This window comes from Melospiza melodia, chromosome 26 (genome assembly GCF_035770615.1).
Source record: "Melospiza melodia melodia isolate bMelMel2 chromosome 26, bMelMel2.pri, whole genome shotgun sequence".
Taxonomy (NCBI): domain Eukaryota; kingdom Metazoa; phylum Chordata; class Aves; order Passeriformes; family Passerellidae; genus Melospiza; species Melospiza melodia.
In genome coordinates this window covers 6,032,923-6,058,370 of record NC_086219.1, presented here as the reverse complement: position 1 = coordinate 6,058,370, position 25,448 = coordinate 6,032,923, and the positions used below count along the sequence as shown (strand labels likewise).

General features: G+C 55.2%; 2 protein-coding genes across 2 annotated transcripts in view; one reads left to right on the top strand and one right to left on the bottom strand.

Annotated features, from left to right (window-relative positions):
* Nucleotides 1-814: 814 nt before the first annotated feature.
* On the bottom strand, nt 815-18,676 carry SZRD1 (SUZ RNA binding domain containing 1). The gene is made up of 5 exons (XM_063176712.1): nt 18,627-18,676; nt 18,279-18,543; nt 6,797-6,846; nt 4,487-4,741; nt 815-2,791 (listed from the first exon to the last, which is right to left on the bottom strand). Exons 1-5 carry the CDS (start codon nt 18,674-18,676, stop codon nt 2,689-2,691), a joined length of 723 nt encoding a protein of 240 aa, XP_063032782.1. The 3' UTR covers nt 815-2,688.
* A 4,235-nt stretch (nt 18,677-22,911) lies between these two features.
* The window catches only part of FBXO42 (F-box protein 42), a 59,244-nt gene continuing 56,707 nt past the window's right edge, over nt 22,912-25,448 (top strand). Inside the window, exon 1 of the mRNA XM_063176839.1 lies at nt 22,912-22,973. The gene's annotated coding sequence lies outside the window, so the exon portion shown is untranslated. The remainder of the gene's footprint in view (nt 22,974-25,448) is intronic.

The window sequence follows — 25,448 nt, the reverse complement described above, 5'->3', positions numbered from 1 at the left end:
CCCCCTAGCGGGCGGGAGGACCCGGTGCGGGGCGTTGCGGGAACTGGTCCCAGTTCGCTGCGGGAACTGGAACTGGCTCTGGGCCCCGAGCCACGAAACCCACAGGTTTCACTGCTTTTATAAATCAGGTAATTTTATAAATCTTATAAATCAGATAGTGGAGTCTACTATTTCCATTGATTTATATTACAGCGTTATATACTATATATTATAGCATTGTAGGTTCTCTAAGATAGATAGGATGTTAAATATATTAGATACTGGGTTGTATATTACATATAATTATGTTTCTTCTATATTAATTAATTTATTAATATTTCTATAGTCTATTAAAATGTTAATATTATATTAATATTATATGTTTGCATTATTTCTATTGTAAGTAGATAAAAATCATCAGAATTCCAAGGGAGCCGGGGGCTGTGGGAGCTGCCAGGGCTCCCGGATTCCTCACCCCAGGAAGTTCCAGCACCTTCTCTGGACATTATTATGGAGCACAACACCCAGGGGGGAACCCAGCATAGAGCAACAAAATAATCACATTCGATTAAATTAGTTGAATTAACTGATTTGCTTTTCTCCTCCAGGGAGAGAGCACTCACATCCACACTTGGGATCCACATCTTCCCTTTCCACCCTCCTTGGACCACTCCTCTCAACCATCCTAAAAATGGGCTAAAATCCTCTGGTTTTGGGTAGAAATTATGGGCAAAGGCTCCCAGATTTTACCTTCCTGGTGGATTTTTACACCCCTGCCACCTAAAAGCTGCCCTTGGCAGACACGAGGACAAAAGGAGGGAGCCATAAAGCCGTGAAAAGTTTAAAGACATTTATTTAAAATACAATTTATAAAACGTTTTCTTTCCGGCGCACGTTTTTTTTTTGTTTTTTTGTTTTCTGGGGGGAGCAGAAACACGCGGGTACCGCGTCCATCCTCCCCCTCCTGGGGATGAAGGCGCTTCCCACAGGAACGCCGCCGAGCCCTGCCCGCGGGCGGGACGTGTCCTGGGCACCGAGTCCTGGCGCCGGACAAGGAGATTTCAGTGCTGGAAAAGGGGATTTCGGTGCCGGAGCTGGGATCTCGGTGCCGGCCACGAAGGAGGCAGCGATGAGGCACCAGAAATCCGGCGGATTTGGGAGGTTTTTGGCTATTCTATGCTATTTTTAGGAATAATTAAGGAAAGGCGCAGTGACTACAGTTATTGCTGACGGCCTTCTCCCTCCCGCTCCCTCCCGGAGCTCATCCCGGCCCCCAGGCTCAGGGGATGAGTGAGATCCCCCAAAAGTCCCCGGGATCCCAGGGGGAATCCCGGGGCAATCCTGCCCCACCCGGAACCGGGGGTTGGATACACAGGTAGTTTCTATTTTCCCGTTTCTGTGGGATTTCAGCCTCATTTCCACACAGGGCTTTTCGTGCACGTCAAGATTGGCTCGTTCCCCCTTGAACCTGCTGAAGGCAGCACCTGGATGCAGGATCCATCAGGAACCACCCAGGTCTCCAGGTCCTGGCCCTCCAGGAAGAGCATTTAGTGTTCATCCAATCCCTTGATATCGAGTGATCCTCAGCTTCACCCACGGGGGAACATCTCCGTTCCTGGGGAGCAGCAGCCTCCCCATCCTCTTCCCGGGAGCCGGAGCAGGACGATCCCTTCTCTGAAGCTTTGCTGCCTCCAGCGAGATGTGGGGATCATCCAGGCTTTCCCCAAGGCTGGTCTGGTTCCCAGGTCTGCCATTCCAGGAGAGCTCGTACCGTCCCTGCGCCGCCGCTGGGATATCCCACTCGGGATATCGGCCCCTCGGGATATCCCACTGCCCAACGTCAGAGCCGCAGCGGCGCCGGAGCCTCTCCTCCTCCTCCTCACATCTCCCTAATTCTTCACTGCCCGGCCCTCCATGGCCGGACAGCAGGCATTTGCACGGGGTCACTCTGCATTCCCTTCTCCCCAAACACAAAAGAACCCATAAAGGATGTGTTTTAAGCTTCTCCTCAAAGCCAGCAGGGAATCGGAGCCAAGCTTTAACAGGAGCAGGATGTGAACTGGGTCCGACTCCAAGGTACCTGGGGGTATCCAGGAGTTCGCTTCCATGGCAGTGGAAATGGAGAAGGAGAAACATGAGCTTGTCATCCCCAAGCCATCACATTCATGGAAATCCATTGGAATTCCCTTTGGAACACTCAGCTACCTCTCTGGACTCAAACAAACGGCTCAAACCCTTCCCACGCACTCCGCCGATCCAAGATACAGAAAACAAACAGAAAACCAAATAAAAGAACCTAAAATCCTCGGAAACAGAACTCGTTCCGGAAGTGATGAGGACAACATGCGCGGCTGGGGAGGCTTCCCATCTTTTTTTTTTGTTTTGTTTTGTTTTTTTTTTTTTTTTCTTTTCCTTAAATGCCAGGTTTGGAGTACAACAAACGTTATTGCTGGCGCTCGCTCCGACCCGAGTGGGACACGCACGACTCCCTGCGCCCGGCCGAGCGTGGCACGGCCCCTCGTGTCCCCCGGCCGCACGGGGGGACAGCCCTGCCGCCACGGCCGCTCACAGTGGGTGGAGAGGGGAGGTCACAGTGCGTGGGGCTGAAGGTCACAGTGGGCAGAGCAAAAGGGTCACAGTGCAAATCACCCCGGGAGGTCCCCAGGCCTGGGTCCGTGTGTCCGTGCCGGCGGAACGGCGCCTCCGCCTCTATCTGCGCTGCTTGAAGCCCTGCGAGCCATCGGGGCCCAGCGGCTGCCGGATCACATTGTTGGGCTGCCGGCTGTCCTCGGGCTGCGAGATCCGCGGCGGCCTGCGGGGACAGAGGGGACACAACTGAGCCTGCGGGGACATAGCTGGGGCCTGCGGGGACAGAGGGGACACAACTGAGCCTGCGGGGACATAGCTGGGGCCTGCGGGGACAGAGGGGACACAACTGAGCCTGCGGGGACATAGCTGGGGCCTGCAGGGACAGAGGGAACACAACTGAGCCTGTGGGGACATAGCTGGGGCCTGCAGGGACAGAGGGAACACAACTGAGCCTGTGGGGACAGAGGGAACACAACTGAGCCTGTGGGGACACAACTGAGCCTGTGGGGACAGAGGGAACACAACTGAGCCTGTGGGGACACAGAGGGGACAGCTGAGCCTGTGGGGTACTGCTAGGGCCTGCGGGGACAGAGGGACACAACTGAGTCTGTGGGGACAGAGGGGACAGCTGAGCCTGTGGGGACACAACTGAGCCTCTGGGGCACTGCTGGGGCCTGCAGGGACAGAGGGGACAGCTGAGCCTGTGGGGATACAACTGAGCCTGCGGGGACAGAGGGGACAGCTGAGCCTGTGGGGACATTGCTGGGGCCTGCGGGGACAGAGGGGGACACAACTGAGCCTGCGGGATCACAGGGGGACAGCTGGGCCTGCAGGGACACAACTGAGCCTGCGGGGACAGAGGGAACAGAGCTGAGCCCATGGGGACACAACTGAGCCTGCAGGGACAGAGGGAACAGAGCTGAACCTGCAGGGACACTGCTGGGGTCTGCGGGGACAGGGGGAACAGAGCTGAGCCTGTGGGGACAGAGGGAGACAGAGCTGAGCCTATGGGGACACAACTGAGCCTGTGGGGACAGAGGGGGACAGCTGAGCCTGCAGGGACACTGCTGGGGTCTGCAGGGACATAACTGAGCCTGCGGGGACACAACTGAGCCTGTGGGGACAGAGGGAACAGAGCTGAGCTTGCAGAGACACAGCTGGGGCCTGCAGGGACAGAACCGAGCCTGCGGAGACAGAGGGGCACAGCTGAGCCTGCAGGGACAGAGAGAACGGAGCTGAGCCTGTGGAGACACCGCTGGGTCCTGCAGGGACACCGGGAGCAGGGACATCCAAACGAGGTGTGGAATTCTGAGTGCCTCGGGGAAACCCCTGCACCACTGGACGCTGTCAGGGGCTCTGGGGTCCCCAGGACAGGAGGGACGTGGAACAAGCCCAAAGGAGCCTGCCAAGGTGATCAGAGGGATGGAGCAGCTCTGCTGTGAGGAAAGGCTGGGGGAATTGGGATTGCTCAGCCTAGAACAGAGAACCTCTGGGGTGACCTGACTGTGGCCTTCCAGTGCCTGAAGGGGCCAACAGCAAAGATGGAGGGACTCTGGATGAGAGCCTGGGGGAACAGATTCCCACTGCCAGAGGGCAGGGATGGGTTGGATATTGGGAAGAATTCCTCCCTGGCACAGGTGTGGCTGCCCCTGGATCCCTGGAAGTGTTCTGAAGGCACATGGACGTGGCACAGGGACATGTTTAATGGGGAACACAGCAGTGCCAGTCAATGGCTGGACTCTGATCCTGGAAGGCTCTTCCAACCTCAATGATTCCATGGTTTATGACCTTACCAGGCCCTTCCCTCACTGCCACCCAGCTGAGGCTCTAGCAGAGCCCTCCTCTCTCTGTGCCAGCCTGGCTGCACCCCCACTTAACACCAGGCAGCAACTCCCCAGCCCCACAGAGCTGCTCCCACCTGTCCAGGATGGGTTTCTCCTGCTCCTCCTCGGGGCTGGCGCTGCCCAGGATGCGTTTCCTGGCCTCGGCGTACTCGGCCTCGCGCTGTGCCAGCGATTTGACGGGGAAGGCGGGGCGGCTGGCGGGGTGCGCGCTGCTCAGCACGCCGTTGCTCGTGGGCCGCTTCAGGATGCGGATCTGCGGCGGCGGCCCCGCGGGAAGGCTGTCGTCCTGGATCACGATGGGCACTTTGGGAGGAGATTTGGACTTTCTGCTGTTTGGGAAGGAAAACAAGGGGTTGGTGAGCGTTTGCTGCCTGGTGTTGCTGTAGGACATGAAAAAACACAAGCGCACACCGCTGCTCTAGGGAATTTATTTTCTGACTCTAACATTTATAGTTTGGGAAGGAAAACAAGGGGTTGGCGAGTGTTTGCCACGGGGGTTTGCCGCCTGGTGTTGCTGTAGGACATGAAAAAACACAAGCGCACACCGCTGCTCTAGGGAATTTATTTTCTGACTCTAACATTTATAGTTTTCTAAGAGTGACAGTGGACTGGAGGGTGACAGTGCCACCTCTCCAATGACACTGGTCAAACCAACAGTTTATCAACTTTCTCTTCTTCTATAAAAGAATGCAAAACAATGAGTTATTTACAGAGAAAGTTCACTACAAAAATGTCAACGTTAAAAAGCTTAAAAAATCTTAAAAAAACAGAGTGACAGTCCAGTGTGTGAATTCCTTGTGTCTGAATGGCCTTCCTGTGATTAAGAGCAGCCTGCAATAATTAAAGGCCTCGCTATAATAGTAACTCTAAAGAGGAGCAGTGGATAGCTCAGAAAGAGATGGAAAATCAGTCTCTGCTGTGTGTGACACCATTAAATGTCGCAGTGTCTTTTCATTAAAAATCCTTTCTTAGGATTTTTCTTCCTGTGAAGCTGTGAGGCCTCAGGAACAAAATGTAAACAATGATTATCTGCTGCTGTGGAATGCAACAGGTGCATCTGTGATTGGTCTCGTGTGGTTGTTTCTAATTAATGGCCAATCACAGCCCAGTTAGCTTGGACTCTCTGTCCAAGCCACAAAGATTCCTTTCTATTCTTTGCTTAGCCAGCCTTCTGAGATGAAACTTTTCCTTCTATTATTTTTAGTATAGTTTTAATGTAATATATATCATAAAATAATAAATCAAGCCTTCTGAAACATGGAGTCAACATTCTCGTCTCTTCCCTCACCTGCAAACCCCTGTGACACCGTCACAATTAAACAGAGACTGTTCCCTCAGCAGAGCTTTACTGTGACAGTGGTCACAGGGGTCTGAGGATGAGGGAAGAGATGAGGATCTGACTCCGTGTTTCAGAAGGCTGATTTATTATTTTATGATATATATTATATTAAAACTATACTAAAAGAATAGACGAAAGGATTTCCTCAGAAGGCTGGCTAAGCTAAGAATAGAAAGGAATGATAACAAAGGTTTGTGGCTTGGACTTGCTGTCTGAGCCAGCTGATTGTGATTGGCCATTAATTAGAAACAACCAACATGGGCCAATCACAGATGCACCTGTTGCATTCCACAGCAGCAGATAATCAATGTTTACATTTTGTTCCTGAGGCCTCTCAGCTTCTCAGGAAGAAAAATCCTAAGGAAAGGATTTTTCATAAAAGATGTCTGCGACACTTCACTATTTCTAGTTGAAGACATTGGTGTAAGCACCTTGATTTCACTCCCTGCAAGGATTTCTAGGGCCCCTCTCCCCAGGACACCCAGCCTGTCACTCCAACCCTGCCATTTCACTCCTCAGAGCCAGCCTCAGCCCCAGCTCACCATCTGAATGTTTCACAGTCCCTTTTCTGCATGGAACTCCCAGAGGATAAATCCCATGACTCTCTAATAATCAAAGGGGAAAAAACCCAACAACAAAGGACTTGTCAGCAACGATTAAAAAAGTTTCTGGTAGGAGAATATAACACAGCCCTGCCCAGGCCCAAAGGAAGCAGGAAAAGAAATTGTGCCTGATGCAAGACACAGTGAGTCAGTCCAGAGCCAGGAGCTGGCATTACCTGACTCAGCCATTTCTTCCCCTCTTTCTCACTTGGCTTCCCCCAAGCTGGAGCTTCATCCAGTCTGGAGGAGCCGGCTCTGAAAGCTCTGAAATCAGAGCACTCTCAGCTTTCTCCCGCGGCTCCCAAGGGCCACCTAGTGGCACAGAGACAGGGACTCCCTGATTCTCAACCCCAGCCCAGCGCTCCCTGCTCAGTCTGAAGCTGTTTCCCCACCCCGCAGGCCCTCAGCTGTCCAACAGCACCTCAGGGAAATCAGGATTTTACCTTTCCTTCTGTGTGATCTTCAGCTTCTTTTCCAACCGTCTGTCTATTTCCTAGAAAAGAAGGAGAGAAAAGTAAAACCACAAAGTTTTTAATAAAATGAAGACGAGTCTCAGTTTGGAGGTCAGAGTTTGAGCCTGTTTGGGCACACATGTAATTTCAGTGTTCCAAACACCAATCTCTAAAGGTGGGAGGGAGTGTGTGGTTCCATCTAAGGATGATTTGGGAATCAAGAGGCAGAGAAAAGTAAAGCCATCATGGATAAGCCATGAGAAAAGCAAAACCACCAGGAGTATTTTGCTGTAGCCAGCAGCACACCCACAGCAGGCCATGGATCTGGTGTCTGTGACCGTGTCCACAGGGGTGTTCAGGTGAGGGAAGAGACGAAGATCTGACTCCATATTTCAGAAGGCTTGATTTATTATTTTATGATATATATATTACATTAAAACTATACTAAAAAAATAGAAGAAAAAGTTCTCATCAGAAGGCTGGCTAAGAATGATAACAAAGGTTTGTGGCTGGGACAGAGAGTCCAAGCCAGCTGACTGTGATTGGCCATTAATTAGAAACAACCACACGAGACCAATCCCAGATGCACCTGTTGCATTCCACAGCAGCAGATAACCATTGTTTACATTTTGTTCCTGAGGCCTTGCAGCTTCTCAGGAGGAAAAATCCTAAGGAAAGGATTTTCATATAAAGATGTCAGCGACAGGTGCCGAGTGCTCATCACTCATTTTAACCACCTCAGCTGGCAAAAAACCACCTGTGAGGGTAAAACCCCACAGCAATTCCACAGCAATTCCACAGCAATTCCACAGCAAGGTACTCCTGGATCCAGGCAGGGATCAGGCCAAACCTGCTGGGCATTGGAGCAGCAGTGGCCACAGCCAGGGCTGTGATGGTGCTCACAGGGGTCTGAGGATGAGGGAAGACACAAGGATCTGACTCCATGTTTCAGAAGGCTTGATTTATTATTTTATTATATATAATATATTAAAACTATACTAAAAGAATAGAAGGAAAAGTTTCATCTCAGAAGGCTGGCTAAGCTAAGAATAGAAAGGAATGATAACAAAGGTTTGTGGCTGGGACAGAGAGTTCGAGCCAGCTGACTGTGATTGGCCATTAATTAGAAACAACCACACGAGACCAATCCCAGATGCACCTGTTACATTCCACAGCCGCAGATAACCATTGTTTACATTTTGTTCCTGAGGCCTCACAGCTTCTCAGGAGGAAAAATCCTAAGGAAAGGATTTTCATGAAAAGATGTGTGTGACACAGGGCGATCCAGGGAAGCTGAGCCCCGAGCCCAGGCCAGGGGCAGGGCTGGCCAGCAGGGCCACATTCCTGCCAGGAGAAGGCCCTGCCCTGCCCCACACCTCCCTGGGCTGCAGTCACCACCGAGTCACCCACGGGCACAGCGACGTGTTCATCACCCACAGAGCCAGGTCTGAGCGTGCCAGCCCTGCCCAGGCTGGCAGCCACCCCTGCCAGGCTGCCCAGGTGTTGCAACCAGAGCAATTACAGAGAAAACTCGGCTGAGGAGGAGAAGGAAGCCAGGTTTCAACCCCCCTGCAGGTGACCTGCCCCAACCCCACCGGTATTTTTAGATCCTCACAATTTTTAGGTCCTCATGACAGCTCCGTTAAAAGAGGCTCTGAAACAGCTTTTTGTGTCTGATTAATCATCAAATAAGGAGAGAAACTACCTGAGAGCGTCCCAGTTTAGCCAGCTGATATCTGGCACTACAGAAGGAAATTCCAAATTTGTGGCAGGAGGCAGCTGCTCTGCTTTGAGGCCCGGCTGCTTCCCCCTGCTGCCTGCAGGAACCACAGCGGGCACAGCTCGGGAAGGGAACAGGTTTGGACTGAAATTCCCTGCCCCTGTGAGCAGGGAAGGAGCACAAGTCACTACAAGATGCCAATCCACAGAGTTGGCTGTTGGTCATACACCTCCACCTAGAATGGAATAAATCATTTCAGGAAGATAAAAGGTGGGTGGGACGTTGAGTTTCCTCACCCAAGCCTGTCCTGGGAGGTAACAAAACCAGGCAGAGCTTCACAAGGCAGAGCCTCCTGGGGAGGGCCAACACCTGCAGGCAGCTCCCTTCCTCTTCAAGGGGGCTGGGAGGGAGGAAAATCCCATTTTTTTGCTGCACAGGAGGGAGGGAATGTGTGAGAGCTGCCTCCTGCCCTCTGAGAGCAGTGGATATCCTGCTGAGGATGGAGATGCTGTGGGGCAGCTGGTGGCAAACAGCAGAAGCCAAATGAGGGGAAGGGGTTGGCTCCTCACTCAGCCAGCCCAGGTGATGACATTGTGGTCTTGAAACCAGATTTTCAGCCTCCAGGCCCTCCTGGAATATCCCCATTAAATACTTCAGCACACAGGGGAGAGAGACAACAGGAACACAGGGTGGAAAGGGGGGAAACACACTTCAGGAGCTTCTCAAACCATTCCACACTGAGTAGAAACAAGGCTGCTGAGCCCTCAGCTGACTGGGACTGTGGGCACAGAGGTGACACAAGCCACATGGCAGCCCTGGGGAATGCTCTGTTCTGCTCTGAACCACCTCCTTCCCAGCAGAGGAGAGGTGGCCTGGCAAAAGTCACATTGCTGCACTGCTGGGGGCTCTGAGCTGAGCTCAGGGCTGCTCCTGAAGCACTGGAGGCTCTGAGCTGAGCTCTGAACCTGTTCCTGCACTGCTGCTGCTCCTGGGGCTGCTCCTGAAGCACTGGAGGCTCTGAGTTGAGCTCAGGGCTGCTCCTGAAGCACTGGGGGCTCTGAGTTGAGCTCAGGGCTGCTCCTGAAGCACTGGGGGCTCTGAGCTGAGCCCTGGGGCTGTTCCTGCACTGCTGCTGCTCCTGGGGCTGTTCCTGAAGCACTGGGGGCTCTGAGCTGAGCCCTGGGGCTGTTCCTGCACTGCTGCTGCTCCTGGGGCTGCTCCTGAAGCACTGGGGGCTCTGAGTTGAGCCCTGGGGCTGTTCCTGCACTTCTGCTGGCTCTGAGCTGAGCTCTGAGCCTGTTCCTGCACTGCTGCTGCTCCTGGGGCTGCTCCTGAAGCACTGGGGGCTCTGAGCTGAGCTCAGGGCTGCTCCTGAAGCACTGGGGGCTCTGAGCTGAGCCCTGGGGCTGTTCCTACACCTCTGCTCTCCTGGGGCTGTTCCTGCACTGCTGGGGGCTCTGAGCTGAGCCCCAGGGCTGCAGCCATGGTCTGACTGGGAGATGCTGCAGTTGCAGGGTGTCACCTCCACCTCAGCACTGAGAACAGGTGATTCACGGCATTGTCACCGAGCCCCAGCGCTGCCAGACAGCCCCACACGCTCCAGCCACAGCCTGCAGCCTCCCCTGGCACAGGAAAATGAAGCTCTTTGCTCTGCTCGACACCAAAACTTATCCAAGGAATCCTTCACAACCATCCCAACTCCTTCGCAGCCTGTTTCGCTTTTCCCACTCTGGAGCAGGTCACTTCCAGCAAAATTCTTGGTGCCTTTGTCTCCAAACCCCCAAACCCACCAGCGGTCAGGGAGCAAACTCGTGGTGCTGGACCATAAACCAGAGCTCTGTGCTTGGGGAGCTCCTCACCAGGGATCACACGGGGTCAGGGAGGCTGGGAAAGACCTTGGATCACTGAGCCCACCCTGTCCCCAGCCTGGCGAGTGCCACCTGCAGGGATGGGCACTCCAACCCTCCCTGGGCAGTTCCAAGGCCTGAGCACCCTCTCCATGCAGAAATTCCTCCTGGTGCCCACCCTGAGCTCCCCTGGCCCAGCCTGAGGCCATTCCCTCTCCTCCTGTCCCTGTTCCCTGGAGCACAGCCCGACCCCTGGGCTGTCCCCTCCTGTCAGGAGCTGTGCAGAGCCACAAGGGCCCCCTGAGCCTCCCTTTCTCCAGGATGAGCCCCTGCCCAGCTCCCTCAGCCTCTCCTGGGGCTCCATTCCCCTCCCTGGACACGCTCCAGCCCCTCCAGGTCCTTCTTTCCACGAGGGCTCAGCACAGGGGCCTGGCCCTGCCCTGGGCCTGTGCCCACACCAGGCTGGCACAAGGAGCAAAGCCAGGAGCAGTAAAATATCAAATAAATCCCCTCAATTCCAGCCTCAGCAGCTGATGGGAGCACTGTGCTCCCTGCAGAACACCAGGCTCCCTCCACACGTAGGGACCTTGGCAGAATAACAAAAACCAACCCTTGACACCAATCACACACAAACCCCTCCCTGCCACCCCAACCTCTGCAGGATCCACAGCATTCCTGGCACTGCTGAGGGGATTCCAGCTGCCCCCACTGAAATTTTGGTAGGAAAAATCTCCTTTTGTGCTTAAATAGATGGGCAAAAGCAGCTCCCCACCTCAGCTGCAGTGAGGTGAGTGAGGAGCACTCCCCACCTCACACACCTCTTGGTGTGTCACAAATTGTGTTTTCTTCTAAACACAGGCACTGACTCTGCATTTTCCAGGCAGCTCAGTGCTCATTGCTGGGACGTTTGGAATTGGAGGAATGGAGTGTTTGAACACCACGTGCAGACACAGCCCCGGCCCTGAGCAGCCTCACAGCTCGTGACTGGGATCACTGCACCACTTTAAAAGCAGAATCACCTTGGCACTGCTCGTTTTTAATTAAAATCAAATCCCTGCTGCTGCTCTGCACGGATCCATCCGTGTGCTGATGTCACCCCCTCTGCTCTGCTGTGTCACGCTGGCTGTCACCATGTGGGGAAGGAGATAAAATTAGGAGCTGACTCTGAGGGCAAGTGCCAGAGGCACTACAAGCACCACAGGCATGAGCTGTCTGCAGAGGCAGCTGGATGTGGCACCCGAGGACCTGCACAGGTCACTGGGGACAAACCCCAGGTGTCCTTCACCTGAGGGGCTCCTCCAGCTCCCCCTTCCCACACAAATGTCTCTGCATCACCAAAAACCACAGGGCATCCCCAGCCTGCCTCACACCCCCGTGCAAAACCCCCTCCCCAAAGATTAGCAAGGAATCTCAGCAGCCTATTTTTAGGGCTATTATTTGTGGATGCCAAACAGGACCCGAACAAACAGCCCGAAGAAGATCCTGTTCTCTGACATTTAGGCTGCATTTGTGGACAAGGACGTCATGGAAGCTGAGCTGAGCCCCACCACAGGCACCCTTCCTACCCCCACCCTGAAGAAAACAGCCAAGAGGATCCATAACCCCCCTTGGAATGCAGACATGGACCCCAGGACATGAATCTGCTGCTCAGATCCCACATTCCTGTGGCCTGGCATGCCAAAGAGCCACCCAGGCATTAAGCTGACACCTTGGGGGTGCTGCTGGTGAGCTGGGGACCCTCAGCACCCCAGGAGTGCATCCTGCAGGGGATGGAGGCACATTCCCAGGCAAATCCAGAATATTGGGAAGCACAGGGGCCAAGCCAGCCACTCTGCTGGCCAGAAACCTTTTGGGAATACACATTTGGGAATAACTGCAGTGCCCTGGGCACACACAGGGCATTGTCCCCATCCCTGCCAGCAGGGACTCTCCAAACACAGCAAACAGCAGCTCCCAGCCTGGCTGATCTGGGCAGGAATTGCAGGATAACCCCTGGCTGCCTTTCACCCCAAGGTGAGTGAGTGAGCTCCACTGAAGGTGTGAGGAAAGCAGAGACTTGGTGTAAATCACTTACATCAGGTGGTATTTCCCCCTCTTCATCCAACACTCCTCTGCAGAAATCCTGGGGAGATCCCTACCAGAGCACAGGGCAGCGGTCCTGCTGCTCTCCTGGATCTCTGCTAACATTTTCCAAAGCTCTGGAAAACCATTAACCACTTTCTCTGCTGTATCTACTCCCAGCACAACCTTCTACCCCTCTCACCCCAATAATGTGGAACGTCAGACCCCAGAATAAGTGAATTTCAGCTGGAGCTGGATGCTCCCAAAACCACAGCTGGGTCTGCTCCTCACAGCACCACTGCATGCTCTGGCAATTCCTGACAAACTCCAAAGCCTGGCTGATGTTCCTTTCTTTAGGAAATAAAAGCAAGTTTTAAGATCTGAGGTCACCAGAGCTGTTGATGGAGACACAAACCTGGAACAAAACACCCTCAGGAAAGAGCAGAGATGGGCAGCCCCTGATCTCCTCCTTACCCACCTATTTCTCTGCTCCAAAGAGAAATTAATCTATTAATTACTGCAACACTCCAGCTCCTGAGGCTGCTGGGGATCAGCTGCTGCATTAATTATTCCTCCCAGTCACCCTGCCAGGCCCAGCCCCAGGTGTTTGTGTCTCCATGGCAGATCCTGCTCCTCAGCACCAAGCACTGGGGACATGGAGCATTTTTGGGAACAAGTCTGACATTCCCAGCACGGATTTTTAGGGCTGGGGGAAGAACCCAGTGGGGCAGCAGCTCCTTCTTCCTTGCTGCAGTATCCCCAAACCAACCTCACTTCCCCCTGTTCATTCCCAACCTCCAAACCTCCCATTTCTTACCAAAACCCTCCCTCTGCCCAAGCAACACCAAGCAGCAGAAACAGAAATTTCCATTCCCAGTTTCAAGACTTTTTTGGATCTGTTACAGCACCTAAAGCAAACATTTGGTGAAACTTTGCCCCACATCTTTTTGGTGTGGGAAGTCCAAATCCATCCAGGGTTCATGGCAGCAGGGGAGGGGAGATTCTGCCCCTCTGCCCCTCAGGTGAGACCCTCAGCACCTGCAGAGCTGCCCCAGCACAGGGAGGAGCTGGAGCTGCTGGAGACTCCAGGGGGATCAGGGGGATGGAGCAGCTCTGCTGGGAGGAAAGGCTGGGAATGCTCACCTGGAGAAGCTCCAGGGACACCTCAGAGCCCTTCCAGGGCCTGAAGGGGCTCCAGGAGAGCTGCAGAGGGACTGGGGACAAGGGATGGAGGGACAGGACACAGGGAATGGCTCCCACTGCCTCAGGGCAGGGCTGGATGGGATATTGGGAATTAGGAATTGCTCCCTGTGAGGGTGGGCAGGCCCTGGCACAGGGTGCCCAGAGCAGCTCTGGATCCCTGGCAGTGCCCAAAGCCAGGCTGGACATTGGGGCTTGGAGCACCCTGGGGCAGTGGAAGGTGTCCCTGCCATGGCAGGACATGGAATGGGATGAGCTTTAAGGGTTTCTGGGATTCCCTCACAGCCCTGACCCCAAAACCCAGTTTTCCTCACGGCCACAGCTCTGCACACCCCAGCCTCGTTAGTGTGGCCCTGCCCAGAGCACTCATTAGCAGAGAGAGGTCACAGTGTCACACTCCAGAGTGTTTCCCTTCTGCCTCTGCTGGACTTCAACCCCACTGAGCACCTCCAAGTGACAGCAGCTGACACCTCCAGATCCAGTGACCCAGAGCCTGGCAGGTGGCACCAATGCCACCCTCACGTGTGACAGACAGGAGACATTCTGCCACCTCGGGTGCCCTGTGCTCCCTGAGTGCTGTGACACCAGCTGGGGACAGTCCCAGGCCAGGCCAAAGTGCATTCCCAGCCTCTGTCTGCTCCATCCTCCTGGAATGGCCGAACACAGGACATGGGGCAGGTTCTCCTCTCCTGGGGACACGGCTGGGAGCAGTGGGGACACTGCAGGGGCTGAAGGGAGCAGCTGGAGCTCAGCCTGCAAACTCCAGGGGGAAAAGGCACACAAGGAGAGTAATTCCATGGGATTTTAACCTGGTTTGGATTGCCAGAGGAATGTTTGACCTGCAGGGAACCAGGGAATGTCCTGAGCTGGAAGGGGCTCACAGGGATCAAACCCAACCCCTGGCCCTGCACAGACACCCCAACAATCCCAGCCTGTCCTGGAGCTCTGGCAGGGCTGTGCCCATTCCCTGGGCAGCCTGGGCAGTGCCAGCACCCTCTGGGGAAGAGCCTTTGCTGATCTCCAACCCAAAAACCCAAACCCCCCTGGGCCAGCCCCAGCCCTTCCCTGGGTGCTGTCCCCTCCCTTGGGATGAAGCTGAAAGAGATCCTGACCTGGAATCAATGACTGAGACTCTGACACACTCCAATTCTACCTGGTAAAGAAATAACCAATGAATCTCTCTGCCAAGCACCAGTTCCAAGCTGAGGATCACCCATGTCCATGTTCTGGAGCCCAGCTTCCACCTAACATTTAATTATTGCTTTAGCCAGGTAAACAGGCCTGAGTGTCACCAACTGACCTCTCATTTGTGTTTGCCAGCCGGGCCACACAACACCACACAAAAACAAACCAGGAATTAAGGCTCATTAGTGTTTTCTGACCCAGACTGGCCTTTGAAGCCCTTCCCAGGCTCACTCCTAACTCAGAGGTTACTCAGCCTGGTTTCCAGCTGTAACTCCCCATTCCACAGACATTCCAGGGCTCTAATTGGACACAGGGAGGTGACAATGACCCAGAGGCCCCACGGAGCTCTGCTGCACCCTGTGGCCCTGGGACAGGGGACACTGTCACGGTCACTCGGGGGTGGCACATTCCCAAGGAGCTGCTCCGTGTCTGGGGCAGCTCTGATGGCACAAGAGCAAGAGAGGCCACCTTGAACACCCAACCAACCACCAGGATTTGTTTCACAGCTCCCTGAGTGACCAAACCAAGCTGGGTTGGATTTTTAGGGGTTTTATTCAACCTAATGAGATTTTCCTGGTGCCTGATTTGGGGGAGCTGCATGAGAGAAATGAGGTGAATTTTAATTAGGAGACCCTGGGATCTCTGCTCAGCCCAGAACTGCCTCTTGCTGACAAACCTTCCTCAAGGCCTTGAGCAAAAGCTCTCAGCCTCACCAAAAGCTACAAACAAAAACCCCCAGAACTGAAAATGTGATGTATTTGCTTTCCTAAGGAACACCCTGTGGGTGGAATATTAAAAAATTACATGCTAGGACACAGATAATGCATCGATAAAACCCACCATGCATCTCCTGGTGTATCTCTACTGTTCCCTCATGTCTTGAAGGGTCTAAAAAATTAAATAACTCAGGCTCCCAACAGTGGGAAGTGCCAGCATCACAGAATCCCAGAATGGTTTGGGTTGGGAGGGACCTTAAAGCTGCTGCAGTGGCAGCCCTGCCATTGGCAGGGACACCTCCCACTGTCCCCAATGTCCAGCCTGGCCTTGGGCACTGCCAGGGATCCACAGCTGCTCTGGGCACCTGTGCCAGGGGACAATTCCTAATTCCCAGTATCCCAGCTAACCCTGCCCTTTCCCTGTGTCCTGGCAGGATGTGTTTGAGCTGCTCCCTGGTGTCTCTGCTCTGCTGCAGCCTCCTGAGCACCAACAGCACTGCCAAGCCCTGCTCCTGGATGCTGGGATTGCCTTGGATGGAAGAAAATCACAGAACCAGGGAATGTCCTGAGCTGGAAGGGACCCACAGGGATCAAACCCAACCCCTGGCCCTGCACAGACACCCCAACAATCCCAGCCTGTCCTGGAGCTCTGGCAGGGCTGTGCCCATTCCCTGGGCAGCCTGGGCAGTGCCAGCACCCTCTGGGGAAGAGCCTTTGCTGATCTCCAACCCAAAAACCCAAACCCCCCTGGGCCAGCCCCAGCCCTTCCCTGGTTCTGTCCCTGCTCACAGGCACAGATCAGAGCTGCCCCTCAGGAGGAGCTGCAGTTGCTGCTGGTGCCACAGCAGAGCCTGCTCCTGCCCTGGCTGCTCTGTGCCCACCTGTGCCTGTGACTTTGGGACACCTGAACGTCCCCAGCTGCAGCAGCATCCATCAGCACCACAAGAACCACGGCACAAGGGGAGCTTGGGCTCTCCTGTGCTCCACCCTGTCAGCATCCACTTCCTGCAGGCACCACCAGCAGCTCCAGGGCTCCTTCCTGCCAGGCACAGAGATCCCCTTCCTGACCCCCAGGGCAGCTCCTGCCCCATTACCAGCCTGCACAGGCAGCTCACATCCCACTCCCCTCCAACTGCTCCACAGGCATCAACAACTGCAACAGCAGCTGCTCCTCCTGCCAGCCCTACAGGAGCAGCTGAGAGAGCTGGGAAGGGGCTCAGCCTGGAGCAAAGGAGGCTCAGGGGGGCCCTTGTGGCTCTGCACAGCTCCTGACAGGAGGGGACAGCCGGGGGGGTCGGGCTGTGCTCCAGGGAACAGGGACAGGAGCAGAGGGAACGGCCTCAGGCTGGGCCAGGGGAGCTCAGGGTGGACACCAGGAGGAATTTCTGCATGGAAATGGTGCTCAGGCCTTGGCAGGGGCTGCCCAGGGAGGTTTGGGGCTCCCATTCCTGGAGGTATCTAAGGAAAGCCTGGAGGTGGCACTCAGAGCTCTGGGCTGAGTACAAGGTGGGGACTGGGCACACGGAGGACTCGATGGTCCTGGAGAGCTTTTCCTACCCCAAGGATTGTGTGATTCCCCAGGGAACCTCCCTGCTCTCCCTGCTCACCAGCGCAAGCACCCCTGAGGTTACGAGCATGAATTCCCAGCAGTGTGGACTGGAAATGGGTGTGAGAAAGGACAAGTGACCGGGATTTCTCCTTCGAAGGAAAAGCACCTGGGAGGTACCAGCAGGAAGGACAAACTGGGAGGACGCTCCACGGCAGGATTGGAGCATCAGGACCATTTTAAACCATTACTCAAGGCCACAGTCATGGGCTCCCGAGGCTGCAGCCGTGTCCCTTCATGGAGCGCTGGAATTATCTCCGAGCAGGGCACGAGGGGTGGGCGAGCAGCGCTGCCAGCCTGGCACCGGCCCCTCTCGGGCATTCAATTACAGGCTCTATTTTGCTCCCCTGGCTCCGGCCAGGTGTAACCCAATCCCTTGCCCACAGCGGCGTCCAGGCTGCTCGCCGAGCCCCGTCCGGAGGTTTCTCTGCCCTCTGATCCGCCACAAGCAGAGTTTGCCCTGCGGAGTTTCCCCTCGCTGCGAGCACCCGCAGCGCGCCCGCCCACACGGCTGCTGAGGCAGCGCCGATCTGCAGGCACAGCCCTCACAGCGCTCGGGGTCCCCGGGCGTGACACACACACACACCGCGCCCATCCAGCCCCGGAGCCGCCGCTGAAGCGGGGCCGAGCCCCAGGGGCCGGGCGGGGACTCTCCCCGTTCTGCCCGAGTGACGGAGCACGTTCCGATCAGAGGGAAAGGCCTTCGCTGCCCGCAGAGCCCGCCAGAGTTACGGCCATGCACGGCTCGCACATTTTGGCCCCTCCTGCTCCCCCTCCCCGGCCAGCGGAGCTCCCGCGGGGCTGGGCCGCGACCCCGCCGAGCCCCCGCGGCCGCAGCCCCGCCGCGCCCAGGGGGTTGGGACAGCGAGTAGCACACGGGGGGCTGGAGGACAGGCAGGGAGCCGCTCCGAGGAGGGGCCTGAAGCGGGACTGAAGAACCGGCGAGCAGCGGGGCTGGGGGCGACCCGCAGCCCCCCGCGCCGAGCGAGGCCGCGGTCTCTTTAAGAGGCCTAGCAGCGCCGCGGGGCCGCCGCGCCGCCGGACGCGTCCCGCCGCTTCCTCAAGCAACGCCGCGCCGCCCGCCCCCGCTCCCCCGGCACCCCGGGCCCGCCGCGCCGGCCCGCGCTGCCGCCCTCACCCCGCTGTCGGCCGCCTCCTCCCAGCTCTCCGCGACCTCCTCATCTTCCATTTTAATTCCCGTCCGCCGCCGGGCCCGCGCGCCCGCGCATGCGCGCGCCGCCCGCCGGCCCGCGCCCGGCAACGCACGCGCAGCGCGCGGAAAGGGCGGGAAGCGGCGGCGGGGAGCGGCACCACAGCGCCCCCTGGCGGCCGGGAGGACCCGGCCCAGGGCGAGGGCGTGAGGCGATTTCCTTTCATTTTGAGGTGTTTCTTTTTGTGTTTTCCTTAAATTTGGAGGAGTTTTCTCTCAGTTTGGGCGTGCTTTCCCTTTGAAATATTTTCCCTTAATTTTGGTGTGTTTTCCCACAATTTTGAGGTGTTTTCCCTCACTTTGGGCGTGCTTTCCCTGTGAGACATTTTCGCTTAATTTTAGTGCGTTTTCCGACAATTTTGAGGAGTTTTCCCTTAATTTTGAGGTGTTTTTCCTCGATTTTGCTGTGCTTTCCCACAATTTTGAGTTTTCCCTTAATTTTGAGAAGATTTGCCTCAATTTTGGTGTGCTTTCCACAATTTTGAACTTTCCCTAATTTTGAGGTGTTTTTCCTTGATTTTGGTGTGCTTCCCACAATTTTGAGGGGTTTCCCATAATTTTGAGGTGTTATTCCTTGATTTTGGTGTGCTTTCCCACAATTTAGAATTTCCCTTAATTTTGAGTAGTTATTCCTTGATTTTGGTGTTCTTCCTACAATTTTGAGGGGTTTCCCTTAATTTTGAGGTATTTTTCCTTGATTTTGGGTGTGCTTTCCACAATTTTGAGGAATTTTCCCTTAATTTTGAGGTGGTTTTATTTGATTTTGGTGTGCTTTCCCACAATTTTGAATTTTCCCTTAATTTTGAGGTGTTTTTCCTTGATTTTGGTGTCCTTCCCACAATTTTGAGGGGTTTCCCATAATTTTGAGGTGTTATTCCTTGATTTTGGTGTGCTTTCCCACAATTTTGAATTTTCCCCTAATTTTGAGGTATTTTTCCTTGATTTTGGGTGTGCTTTCCACAATTTTGAGGAATTTTCCCTTAATTTTGAGGTGGTTTTATTTGATTTTGGTGTGCTTTCCCACAATTTTGAATTTTCCCTTAATTTTGAGGTGTTTTTCCTTGATTTTGGTGTGCTTCCCACAATTTTGAGGGGTTTCCCATAATTTTGAGGTGTTATTCCTTGATTTTGGTGTGCTTTCCCACAATTTTGAATTTTCCCTTAATTTTGAGGTATTTTTCCTTGATTTTGGGTGTGCTTTCCACAATTTTGAGGAATTTTCCCTTAATTTTGAGGTGATTTTATTTGATTTTGGTGTGCTTTCCTACAATTTTGAATTTTCCCTTAATTTTGAGGTGTTATTCCATGATTTTTATGTGCTTTCCCACAATTTTGAGGTGCTTTCCCTTATTTTTGAGGTGTTTTTCCTTGATTTTGGTGTGCTTTCTCTTAATTTCAGGGCATTTTTGTTTGTTTGTTTTTCTATAGTTTTGTTTTCCCTTAAATTTTTGAGTCTCTTCTCTTAGTTTTAGGGCGGTTTTCTCTTAATTTTGAGGCGTTTTCACCTAATTTTGGGTTATTGGATATATCTCTCCCCAAATTTAGGCTGTTTCAGCTACCAATCCAGCCTCTGGTCCCTCCTGCAGACATCCAGGTGTCCGTGTGTCCTTCCATCCAATTCGTTCCTCTTCATTTAAGCCTAAATCTGCTCTTATGGAGCACAAGGATCAGCTCCAGCCTTCAGAAACCTCCAAAATTCCCCCAAGTCCCCATAATTTCTTAAACATTTCTCATTTATATCCAAAATATTCCCCACTCCAACGTTCTCCTTTGAGCTCTGAGCCGCACAAAGGTTTTTGGGGTGGGATTTGCGTTTCCTTTTCCTCGCTCAAAAATTAACTGGCCTTTCAGCACCCTAAAAAAAAAACCACGATTTTCACACAGGGAGTTGGAGAACCTGCCCTTAAATCCTGAACTTTTCCCCAGATTCCCCACCCAAGAGCCAGATTTTGCCGGCAGATGGCGACGGGACTCCTAAAAACATCCCAATAATCCTCCAGCTAAACCAAATCCCAATCCTTGCGGTCTGTCCTTGAGTCTGAGCCTCCCTCTCCTCTGCCAAGCCCAAAATTTGGGCAGGGAACCTCCGGACCTCCCCGCAGGTGGATTTTGGGGGGCTGCTTATCCAAGGTGGAACTGCTGGAGGGGGTCTGGGGGTTGTGCAGTGCTCCGTGGGCATTAAATCCTTGGATTTCAGCTCCTTAGGGTGGGATTTGGTGTTTCCCCTGGAGAAGCTGCAGCAGCCTGGGGCTGTTCCTGCCCATCTTCTGGGACTTTTCCAGAAGCAGCAGGAGCTGATTTTTCCAGCAGCCAGAGGCTGGCATGGTTGGCTCCATCATTTCCAGCATTCCAGCAGCGTTCCCTGGAATGTTTCCTTCCACCCTGCTGGAAAAAATCCCCGTCCCAGCCATGTCTGACCCCGAGCATCCCAAAAAAACGGGCGGGATCCGTTGGGAATGAGGCAGTGATGGTGGTGTGACACCCAGGGGAGCTCACCTGCTGGGGGACAAACCCCAGGTGTGTCCCTGGGTTATTGTGGGATCTCAGCCCCTCAGGACTGAGGTGCAGAGTGACCGAGACCACCCTTGGGGGGCTCGGGAGTCCTGGAATGTTGCCAGAAGTGTCTGGTGGCTGCACTTTGATCCTGCACGGGAGACGACACCTGTATGAGGATGGGAGAATTTCACTGGGTGAATGGTGAAGGGATAAGTTAATTAGAGTGTGAAACACAGGGTTTAGGATTTCTGTACAGGGGGGTCTAAAGAAGTAAGATGGAGGAATTGGGGCGTGTCCTGTCCTTCTTCTTCTTCTTCTTCTTGGCCTCCATCTTCTGTGGTGATGTTGGCACTTTGGGATTGGTTATTACTAAAAGTGCACTGGTTAATAAGGGTAAAAGGTAGTGGGGGAAAATTATAAATATTGTATATGTAATTTTGAGTATAAAGATAGGTGACCGCCCCGGGGGCTCTCAGTGTGCTCATGGCTGGCTGCTGTGCAGACTCTGTCGGGCCAAGAGAAAATCTTTTAGATAAAAACTAATAAACACTGAAGACCGAGGAAAAACCTGAAGCCTCTTCTCGTCCTTTGAAGCACGGGCTGTCCAAGGCCACCCCGGGCCTTTCCAGGTCTTTGAAACAGCCGAGAAACCGACAGGTTATCCCAGTCCTGCAGAGGGCACCTGGCACACATCCCATGGCTCATCCTGGCTTATCCCAGCCCTGGGACATTCCATGGCTCATCCTGGGTTATCCCAGCCCTGCACAGGCCACATGGGACACATCCTATGGCTCCTCCTGGACTATCCTAGTCCTGCACAGAGCACCTGGGACACATCCTATGGCTCATCCTGGGCTATCCCAGCCCTGGGACATTCCATGGCTTCTCCCAGGTTATCCCAGCCTGGCACAGAAGACCTGGATCATCCCAGGGCCCCGCCCGGGTAATCCCACAGAGCACCTGGGACCCATCCCACAGCTCCTCCTGGGTTATCCCAGCCCTGCACAGAGCACTTGGGACACATCCCATGTCTCCTCCTGGATTATCCCAGTCCTAGGACATCCCACGGCTCTTCCCAGGTTATCCCAGCCTTGGGACACCCTATGGCTTCTCCTGGCTTATCCCAGCCCTGCAGAGGGCACTTGGGACACATCCCACAGAGCACCTGGGACAAAACCCAGGGCTTCTCCTGGGTTATCCCAGCCCTGCACAGGCCACATGGGACACTTCCTATGGCTCCTCCCAGGTTATCCCAGCCCTGCACAGAGCACCTGGGCTATCCCAGGGCTCCTGGCCGTGGATCCCGGCTCTCCATGAGGCTTCTGGAGCCGCCCTCGGGCAGGACACTGACCGGGATGCTGAGCCGGCTCCTCCGTGCGGGATGCGGCTCTGCGGGACAGCCAGCCTGGCAGTCTGTGTGATCGTGGCAGTGATCACCTTTTCCCCAGAGAATAATGTCCCCACACAACAGCCAGCGGGATCTGATGGTGAAACAGCTCCACACAGGAGCTTCCTTCCTCACCTCCATGGGAACAGGGGCACCACAGCCCTGCGGGCACAGCTCACATCCCGCCTCCCTGCCGAGCCCTCAGACGCTCCGGGTCCCTGAGGGGTACACCGGGACATGGCAGGCGCTGAGGGCCGCCCCTGCGGGCAGAGCGGGGCCCCGTGCCCCAGCTGCGCCTCCCGGGGCTGTGCATGAGGGAGGGAAACCGGGAGGGAGCGGGACAAGGAACGGGACCCTCCCTGGCACCTCCGCCTTAGCGCCGACCTCCCCAACATGGCGGCCTCGCCTCCCCGCCTCGCCCAACATGGCGCTGGGACCGTCCCAACATGGCGGCGGGACCATCCAAACATGGCGGCCCCCGCGCTGCGCCGCGAAGAGAAGACTTGACCTTCCCATCATGGCGGCCCCATGACACCTCCCCCATGCCCGCCCCATCATCACGTGATCACAGTGAGGCGGTCCCGCGCCTGCGCAGTGCGCGGCCGGCGCGGCCGGGGCAGCGGCGGGAGGGCGGGGAGGGAAGATGGCGGCGCCGGTCGGAGCCGTCACCGGGGCGACGCAGCGGCCCCGCCGCCCGCAGCCCTGAGGGCCCGGCCCGGCTCGGCCCGGCCCGGCGGCAGGTGAGAGCGGCCCCGCGGTGCGGCTTCCCCGGGCGGGACCCTTCCCTGGGGAGCGGGCCGGCGGGACGGGCCCCTCGGGGCGGGACAGGCCTGGTGTGGAGGGGGCCACATTGGCGGGTGGGGGGAGCCCCTGTGGCAGCCCCTCACAGCGTTTTGTGGGTCGCTGCGGAGGGCAGAGCCCACGGGGTGGGTGTAGCCCCTTCGGGGAGGGGGAAGCCCCTTCCCATCTCCGGGGTGCGAGGGGAAGGCGGCCCTGGGGACTCCCTCCGGCCGGGGAGAGAGCAAAGCTTCCCCTAAAAAAGCCGTGTTGCCCCTAAAAAACGAGTGTTGCCCCCTGAAAAAGCCGTGTTGCCCCTGAAAGCCGTGTTTCCTTCCCAAAAAGCCAAGCTTCCCCCCCCCGAAAGCAGTGTTTGTTCCCCAATATGCCATATGTTTCCTCCCCTAAAATACATGCTTCCCCCAAAAAAGACACTCCCCCAAAAACCTCGCGTTTCCCCAGGAAAGCTATATGTTCTCCCTAAAAGCCACGATTCCCTAGAAAACCTCGTGTTTTCCCCAAAAAGACAGGTTTCTCTCCTAAGATCTTTATTTTCCTCCCGAAAAGCCATGTCTTCCTTTCAATGCCATGTTTGCCTCCTTCATGCCATGTTTGCCCCCCAATCTCCATCCTTCCCCCAGAAAAGCCATACTCCCACCCAAAAAAAAAAAAAAAAAAAAAAAAAAAAAAAGAAGAAAATAAAAGAGAAGACAAGCCCCTTTTTGCCCCTAAAATCCCTGTTTCCCCAAAATTCAGTGCTGGCACTGGGCAGTGCCAAGGCACAGGCTGGCAGCGCTGGCGATGGGGGGAAATGGCATTTTTTAGGGTAAATACAGCTTTTATGGGGAGAACGTGGCTCTGGAAGGAAACAGCTTCTTTGGGGGGGCAAGTATGGTTTTTAGGGGGGGATCAGCGGCTCCTTAAGGGCAGACATGGCTGGGGGTGTCCCCAAAACCTCAGCTCGCCTTGGGTCGGTGTGAAAACAAAGGTGGGGCTCGGTCCCCGCTCGCTCTGGGCGCGGAGCCGCCTCTCCCCTCGCCGTGTGTCGGTGCCCCGGTTTGGGATGGGGATCGCGGTGTGGGGGCAGCCGAGGTGCCCAGCCCGGCTCTTTGGGGTGTCCTTTGGGGTGTCTCTCGCCGTGGTCTCCGCTCGGGGCTTTGGGAGCGTGGCTGGGATTGATTGGGGTCGGTGTTGTTGTCACGGCGGGGCTGGGCTGGGCTGGGCAGCGCTGCAGGGCTCGGCAGGAGCGATGCATTATCTCATCGTGCCCAGCCTCTCCCGGCTGCTCCGGCCGCCTTTCCCTCTCGCTGAGGCCGGGGTGTCTCGCTGTTAATGACCCGAACTCCGGGGAGTGCTCGGAGAGGAACAAAAGGGGGGTCGGGAATGGGAGATAACCCCGGGAGTGTCGTTTGTGCTCGGCTGGCTTTAATTACGCCTGGGAGCCGGCTGGGGTCAGCAGCTGGAGCTGTTCCCCGCGGCTGGGAGGGACGGGAATTGCGGGCAATTGCGGGGTGGGAAGGCGCCTTTCCCCACCTGTCCTTGGGAAGCGGAGCCTCCCGGGGCGGTGCCGCGGTGTCCTGACAAAGTGCTTTATATCGCGACATAACCTCGCAGTCTGTCTGGAGAGCAACGCCAGACTGGGAGCTTTCTTCATTCCCACAGCCCTGCGTGTTCCCACCACCGTCTCTCCTTCCTTTTCCTCGTGCTGATGCCAGAGAAAGGCTGAAAATGAGGATTTTCCCCTTAGGTTTTGTCCCCCCTGGGCTTGGTGTTCCCTTGGGTGTCACAAGCAGAGAAGAGAGCAAAACCTTGGGCAGAATTCCTGCTGTTCGTGGAACCTAGAAGGGTTTGGGTTGGAAGGGCCTTGCAGACCATCCCTGCTAAGGCAGGGGCACCTTCCCCTCTGCCAGGTCTCTCCAAGCCTTATCCAGCCTGGATGCTTTTCCAGGGCAGGGTGGTGACTGTGTTGTGTTGTTCCATGGGGTTGGACTGGGTACTGCTCTCCTGAAGCTGTGTGGGGCAGGGAGGTGCCTGTCTGGTGCTGTTCCATGCTGTTCTGTGGTGCCTGCCCTGTGTTGTTCTGTGCTGTTCTGTGGTGCCTGCCCTGTGTTGTTCTGTGCTGTTCTGTGGTGCCTGTCCTGTGCTATTCCATGCTGTTCTGTGGTTCCTGCCCTGTGCCGTTCCATGCTGTTCTATGGTGCCTGTCCTGTGCTGTTCCATGCTGTTCTGTGGTTCCTGCCCTGTGCCGTTCCATGCTGTTCTATGGTGCCTGCCCTGTGCCGTTCCATGCTGTTCTGTGGTTCCTGCCCTGTGCTGTTCCATGCTGTTCTGTGGTGCCTGCCCTGTGTTGTTCCATGCTGTTCTATGGTGCCTGTCCTGTGCTGTTCCATGCTGTTCTGTGGTTCCTGCCCTGTGCTGTTCCATGCTGTTCTGTGGTG

Excerpts from the sequence above, each read along its gene's own strand:
- SZRD1 (XM_063176712.1), bottom strand. The coding sequence starts at position 18,676 with ATGTCTCACAGGGAAAGCACGCCCAAAGTGAGGGAAAACACCTCAAAA. Across the intron at positions 6,847-18,278 it reads AGGAGGCGGCCGACAGCGGG|GAAATAGACAGACGGTTGGA; the intron begins GTGAGGGCGGCA and ends CTTCTTTTCTAG. Across the intron at positions 4,742-6,796 it reads AAGATCACACAGAAGGAAAG|CAGAAAGTCCAAATCTCCTC; the intron begins GTAAAATCCTGA and ends CTTCCCAAACAG.